The sequence below is a fragment of the Telopea speciosissima genome, chromosome 5 (genome assembly GCF_018873765.1).
Source record: "Telopea speciosissima isolate NSW1024214 ecotype Mountain lineage chromosome 5, Tspe_v1, whole genome shotgun sequence".
Taxonomy (NCBI): Eukaryota; Viridiplantae; Streptophyta; class Magnoliopsida; order Proteales; family Proteaceae; genus Telopea; species Telopea speciosissima.
Window position 1 is genome coordinate 8,489,691 of NC_057920.1, and position 7,505 is coordinate 8,497,195.

Consider the following 7,505-nt stretch of genomic DNA (forward strand, 5'->3'; position numbering starts at 1 on the left):
ACGGTTTTGGATATGCAACCGTTTAGCTAAATGGGGTGGTTACGGTTTCCACCCTCAAGCAGTCAAAACCGAATCAAACCGAACCGTTTAACCGAAATCGGACCGTTTAACACCCTTACCCATAAGGCAAACAGTTTCGATCTAAACCGGACTCGAAACAGTTAATACCGGTAATAACCGATTCAAACCCGCAAACATAAACCGAACTCGAATCGAAACCAATCCAAACCGAAAATGAAAATCCTTATAGGTGCGGGTCATTTGCACATCAAAACTGAAACCAGACCGAACCGACCGTTTGGCACCCCTAATCGTACCAGTGAATTGATAGCAGATCTCGGTCAATATTCAGGTTTCAGGCCTGGCCTTGGCATCAGCCTATCCGATCCGATCCAGGCGAATCGACCGATCCATCCCGAGATTACGATCCGTTGAAGACATATGGATATGGTGTCCCCAACCCCATGCGTCGTGTTAGTCGTTGGAAAGAATCGGAAGATCAATGGCTGCTGGAGTCTGCCTTATCTCCTCCGCACTCATCCGATCCCGCTCGTTTCTGCCTGCCAATTCAACCCAGGTGGCGGTGAGAGAGGAGCAGCAATCGCTTCGAAGTTCTCCATCCAAAGTCCAAACTACTCGTCGAAACGTTGCTTTACTGTCACTGTTCGCTGCGATTCCCGCCCTTTATCAACCCCTTTCCGCCGCCGCATTCTCCATCGGATTCTGTACAGGCCTATCCCTCTCTCCATTTCTTCACTTTTAATTCGTCTTTATTCCTTAGAAACGTCTTTTTGATTCCTATCATCCACGCAGCAGGACCCAAGGAATGGCTGAGAGAGCAGAAGAAGAAGGCTTCAAAATTCCTCTTGGCCCCTATTGATGCCTCCCGAGAGAGCCTTCGCCGTGTCTACCTTCTACTAAGTTTGTTTCGTTTCCTTCGTTTTTATATCTTATCTTTTGAATTTTGCTGGTAGCTTTGAGCTTAATTCGGTCAGGTTTTGACAGCGGCAAGTGATTTTGATTATTCAAGCGTGGACTTGGGAGAAGTTCAGGGATTACTTAGGTCTGCTGCAAGGGACTGTGTTCCACAGGAGAGGAATTCGTTCGTTTCCCTTCAAGCTAATACGGGGGTTGAGGTTTGGTTTCCCTAATATAACCCTGTTTTATTTTGTTTATTTGGGGTGTAGAATTCAATTTCTGCTATGCTGGAGTAACGCATGGAGAAGTTATTTTGCCTTTTTAACTCCCATTTTCCCATGAAATTTTGAGAAGAGATTAGATTATGTAGAGTTCCCTGGTTTTTATGGTAGTAAATCTAAGGGAAAAGTATTCCTCTTTTTTTGTTTTTTTTTTTTTAAGTTGCATTTAGTGCGAAGGTACAAAAATTTTATTCTGTTTCTTTACTTAATTCATGATGGCATTGCATTTCCAAAGAATTGGTTACAAGAAATGAAGCAATAGTGAAAGGTTTACAGATAGAGTACCTTATGGTTTATAGTTTATACTAATAGGGTTGCTGTTTATTAACTTAACTGTTGTTATTATTGTTATTATAATGACCCTTCACATATGATCAACTAAACCTGATGATCATAATGTGCAGGTGTGCACATTTAGGTTGGTGGTGAATAATGCATCTTCATTACTTAAAGATAAGAGTCCTGTAAAGTTGGAAGCTGAAGCTATGCTAGATGATCTTATAAGGTATTACTTTTTCTCGTCTTATTTCTTTCAAGCTTTCGAATTTAATCTATGGATATGTCTCCACCATTTTACTTGTATCATGTCTATGTTTGGCAGGATACCCAACTGAACTATACCTCATCCCTAGTTCCTTGCTTGGTTGCAACTATGCAGATTGTCTGAGCCCCTCCTCTCTAACCAAGACCATATCCTCTGTTCGGTCATAAGCATCCATATCTTCTATTGCTACCTAGGTCACTTTTGGCCTTCCCCTTTCCCGTTTAATGCCATCAAGTCTATGGCTGCTCAGTAATGCTGTCATTGGTCATACATAGTAGTAATGAACCGATCTCAATCGACTTTCTCATCACATATTTTTGCCATCCCCAAGTTTTGAACATGCGTTCATTTCTTATTCTTATTTAGTGTTGCCAATCATCCATCTGAACATTCACAGCTAAGAACATGAATTTTGTTGTTATTATTATTTAGAGATTATTTTTTAGTTGGTTCAGCCAACATTTTGCTCCTTAAAGCATGGTTGGTTGCATGGCCATCTATAAAACATCACCTTCAATTTTATGTCATTCAGTCATAACTTCAGCAGTTTTCTGACACGTTGTGCACCCATCCTAATTCTGTGGGTAACATCTTGTTAATCTCTCCTTCCGTGGATTATAGAACTGTGATAAAGAAAATGGGAACCCTTGTTGGTCATCAATTGTGACTCGCATTAAATTGGAAATGCAATGCCTCTTGAATGCCATATTTTGGCACAGGATATTTGACTGCAAGGCCAAAATGTCCATGTACGTGTTTGTGTTTGTTTTTGGAGAGAAAGGAAATTTTCTGCTCTTTTTCCATCACTTAGCGGCAGATGCCTCTATCTTTTTATATATTGTATATTTGAATGTTTTAAAACTTTTAAGGGGAAATTTTGATGCTGGCTTTGTGTTCCTATTGTCAGTTTTGCACGAGATTAGTTCTTTCTTCATTGAATGGATCATGATTTTAATGTCTTTTTCTTAAAACAGTTATGTGCTTTAGTCATTCAATTTCTTACGGAAGTATATATCTCTTGATTATACTTTCAATTTCTTACAGAAGAATATATCCCTTGATTATTCTTTGGTATTTCATTCTTTTCATTTCTTTGTGACTGCAGTTCTTTTACCTTCCTCAATGGGACGATTAACAAAACCGATATTCAACTTGCCTCTAACAGGTATGTGATAAAAACTATTGACATCTGAGGGACCTACATATATATTACTCTATTAGTTGGTCAGGCGAATGGATTGACTGAGATTCATTTTATGAGGACGTAGTCTGCTAAAAGCTTTCCATTTTGATGGTGGGCTGGGGGGTCTGCTTATGTGGCGCTTGTGGCTGGAAAAAGGCCAGGTGCCAGAGTTGTGGGGGTCACCATGCTGAGGGCAATGTTCTAAAAGCTAAGTCCAATTCAACCCATTTCATGATCCCTATCTGGGCTGGATCAATCTAACAACCCATTTTACCTTTCAAAACAGAAAGTTTCCATTTACCCAGCCAGAAAGCCTTGCCCATTCAAGTAACTTTCCCATCTGTGACCAATAATCCTTTTACAAGTTACTGAAAATACCGGTTTTGAAAGTGTTGGTGAGTGATGATCATTGGAAGAGAAGGGAGATAAGCATAAAAAAATTGTTTGTTGATGGGACTTAATCCCAAATAATGTTGTCTGTCTTAATGGACTGAACCTTTGATGGGTTCCAAAAGTTGCTTTACCTAGTTCTTCTTTGGGTTGGGTTGGGTTGGGTTGGGTGGGGTGGGGTGGGGAAGGGATCCAAATATGTTAGTGGCTCATGTTAAAAAATAGTCCCACTGTGGGTCCAAATCCAACAGCATCCAAGAAGAAGGAACTAAATCATTGTTGGTCCTCTATACTCAAAAATTTTGTGAAATCAAGTTGATCCTGTGATTTTCTGGAACATATGGTTCTGTATCTCAAACCCGTTTTCCGGATCTATCTTCTGCAAATATGTTGGTTATGAATTGATGAGGAATATGTTGTATTCTTTCCTCTCGCCTTTGCTGCCAAAAGCTTCCTTGAAGCCGTCAATAGGTTTAACAAGCATGACATTTCTTATTTAATATCAATATACTCATCTCCGTGCTGCAGACTAAAGGTTGCAGATGCACTCATGAATACCATATCCTCTCTGGATAAGTTTGAACAGGGCATCAAAGATTGTCTTGAAATCTGAAAATTAGCTTCCATTCCTTTCTCAGTTAAAATATTTCTGTTGTATAATGTGCCTGGAGGAGGTTTTGCAGATGCTTCTGTTTTTTGGAATTTAAGGAAAGCTGAATTTAGGTTGTGTAACATGGCCCTGTTGTGTATCTTCTTTAATTTTTAGAGCAAATTACATACACCCCCCTGGTGTTTGAAGCAATAACAGAACACCTCCCCTAGTTTGAAATTTTACGTGCAACCCCCTAGATGATTGGGAGGTTTACAAATAAACTCTTACCGTTAAGTTGAAACCGTTAGTTGTAGTTAAACTTTCAAAAATGACCATATTACCCCTCATTACTATAGTTTTACCCTTTTACCCTTACCTTTCAAAACCCAAACCCATCTCTTCAAACTTCCATCTTTCCAACCTCATCTTCCTCCATGTCACCGCTTTCTTCTCTGACAAAAGTGAAGATCATCTCTTTCTGGTGGAACTCCTCTGTTGAGGGACACTGTTGGAGCATGTCATGTAGCTTTCATGGATTTCAGACACTGGTCTTTGGGTAATTACATCTTTTAATTCCTATGAATCGGTGAGCCAAAAGGCAATACCACAGAATCTTGCAGTTGCAGCATCTTTCTTCCACCTGAAATAGGGCATATTTTGCCGCCAAAAAGAAGGAAGGTTTAGTTGAACCTATATATATATATATATATATTTTTTTTTTTTTGATTTAGAAAACCCATTTTTTTTTACCCCAAGTAGATAAGGAGAAAATCCAAATCAGTCTCGGGATATCCAAAGAATCCCCTTTTTATGAGAGTCACCTCTCATTCATCACTGATAAAGAGAAGGAAATGAAGTAGGAGCAGGTGGAGGTCTACATATATCAACATTTTGAACACTTTAATTTGCTTGGATTCACTCTGTAATGGTTACCACACATGTAAATCCCATACAAGTGGGGGGAAAAAAAAAGAGATTCGGAAATTTGTGCAAGTTATCAGATTCGTTGCACTTAAGACTTGAGAGAGAACATTGAGCAACATGAGCACGCTGAAATAAAATCGGATTTGGCTCTATTTAAGATCTGATTTTATTTACATAAATCCATCAAATCCACGTAATATTTAGGGTTTTTTGTTAACCCTCATGGATACTACACTCGATCTTTATTTGGGGTTCATCATTGCATCTAGGATCGTCTAATTAGACTTTTCTTCATGCCATACGGTACTCTGTTTTTGGGTATTTATTTCTTACATCGATACTTGGACAGGAAGAACAGAATAGACTGAGGGGGAGGGACAGGAGAGGGAAATTATAACAGAGTAGAGAGGAGAGGAGTTGGGAACTTGAAAATGGGGAAGAAAGCTGAAGAAGAGAACTATGCCTGAATCTGTGTTTACAAGAGCTTTCAACGGATTAGGGTTTCAATAGCAGGGTGAGGACAATAGAATAGAGTAGGGAGGAGCGGGAAAAGGTGAGGGAAAAGGAAGTTGGAGCCACAGTCAGCGAGGAAGGGGAATGGGAGAGGGAGAGCAAGAGGCGGTAAGGAGAGGGAGAAGGGGAGAAGGTGAGGAAGAGGGAGATGGAGAGAGGTGAAAGTACAAAAAAACCATCCATTAGAAAATCTGAGTGATAAAATCAAGGGTAAAAGTGAAAATAGAATAAGATTAATCCTTTAGATTTTATTTGGTTTAAGATATAATAAGGGTAAAATGGTCTTTTCATTTTAAAAACTAACAGCTCACTAATGTTGTGAGCCATCAAGGATGTATACGTAAAATGTCAAACTAGGGGGGTGTTTTGTTATTGTTTCAAACACTAGGGGTGCATTTAATTTGCTCTTCTTTTATTATATCTTTGGCGTGTCTTTATCAGGAAAAAAAAATATTTGTTTGTGCATATGCAAAGGTGCCATGGCTGAAAAGTCCTTTTTTTTTATATATAAATATATTTTCTCTTTATTTTTTATGATAATATGAAGTATTTTATTAGAGAGATGGGAAAGCCCCAAAGAAAAAGCATCCAAGGTCCATTCTTGAGGTGGACAATGATCACAGAAGGATTTTACCAAAAAACAAATGATCACAGAAGGAACAACTTTGTGGAAAATATGTTCCATGTAGCCTGGACAGTCCTAACATCCACTGACTCTTCAATCTTTACCCTCTTCCTTAGTCCCCACCCCCCAACCCCAAAATATAAAAAGAAAAAAGAAAAGAAACTTCTTTAGCTATTGAAGGCACCTTATAATCCGGCTCCATATGATTGTGAAAGGCCTAACTTCCTCTTTCGGGTGGTGCTCTGCAATGTAGTCATGGAGGGTAACAGACCCGTCTACACACAAATGGCTTCAGTTTCAGCACTGCTTCAACTTAACCTTCGTCTATCTAAGCATTGGAGTGTCATTATTCCTTCTGCTCCTCTATTGTAAAAAAATTGAAATGCTCTTAGTTTTATTCTAGGAGTCCCATCCAATCACCAGATCTTGTGGATTAAAAGATTTGGTGATGAAAAACTGGATCCTATACAATTGTGTGGAGCAATAATTTTCTTTATTGGAAAAATCTTGTTCTAACCTTACTTTTTTGCCCTTTGTGTGTAACACATATTTCCCATTGATGGTAAATTCCGTTATTTCACATCTATATTTGAAAAAGTATGCAAGATAATGACAATTTTTAGTAATAAAATCATGATAAGTCACTTCTTAATTATTTTAAGGGAAAAAGAACGCTACCTGGTCCCTACGTCCAGATACAGGAGTGTGTGAAATTATCTCCCTCCCCCTTGAAACTGAAAATCCTATTCATGTTAATGCCCTTGCGTGCATTCTCATTGGCCTTGCGCTGGTGCATGGCTACATGACTAGATAGTTTTCTTCTTCTCTCTACCTTAAATATGTTTGGGAATAAGACAATGGGCAATTAAAAACGAAACTTGCTCCTCTCATAGTTTAATGTGAATCACAGTCAGCACATTGACATGTCTGCAAAATATGCAATTCCTGTTATTCTTAACCATTCCAGGGTAGCTACAGATCAACTTTTACAACAGAAAATATCCTCCCATGCATTTAAAGGGAAAAGGCTAGTGGGTGCCAGCATGTGTCATCCTCTTTTCTCTCCTTTTGGAAAAGACCCTTTTGTCTTCTTGTGTCTACCCTTGTGATTGGTGTGTGCCATTTGCTTACGGAGACTTGGCGGCATACTCAACCTTCTCCTTTTTTTTAAATAGTGCTTTTAGCTACTATAGCTTTCAACCAGTCTGGATGTCAATTCAGACTTAGGGGTGGGTCTGAGAGTCAGGCCCATCTTATTAAAGTTGGAAAGCTAAACCAGATGTGAGTTGCTGGGATCATGGACTCGTAGACACGGTTCAAGGTATCGGTATTGTATCAACCAATTTGTATTGGTAGTGCTGGTATTTGATACTGATACAATATCGAAACCGTATTTGTGATATCAGTACAGAAAGTAAAATGGTCCAAAAACACCAAGGTACCGGTATTTTGGAGGACAAAATGGTCCGATCCGGCCCGGTGTCTGTACAGATACAAATACCAATACCGAAGACCCTGCTCATAGATGTCTAAGA

General features: G+C 39.1%; 1 protein-coding gene across 3 annotated transcripts; it reads left to right on the forward strand.

Moving 5' to 3' along the window:
• The first annotated feature begins 435 nt into the window (after positions 1–435).
• On the forward strand, positions 436–4,048 carry LOC122661477. Of its 3 annotated transcripts, none has more exons than XM_043856880.1 (6): positions 436–725; positions 814–921; positions 1,006–1,136; positions 1,604–1,704; positions 2,849–2,908; positions 3,845–4,048. In XM_043856880.1, exons 1-6 carry the CDS (start codon positions 503–505, stop codon positions 3,927–3,929), a joined length of 708 nt encoding a protein of 235 aa, XP_043712815.1. In that variant the 5' UTR covers positions 436–502; the 3' UTR covers positions 3,930–4,048. The 3 variants fall into 3 exon arrangements, with proteins under 3 accessions (XP_043712815.1, XP_043712816.1, XP_043712817.1); XM_043856881.1 differs by having other exon boundaries at positions 1,048–1,136; XM_043856882.1 differs by lacking the exons at positions 2,849–2,908; positions 3,845–4,048 and adding an exon at positions 1,801–1,870.
• The last annotated feature ends 3,457 nt before the right edge of the window (positions 4,049–7,505 follow it).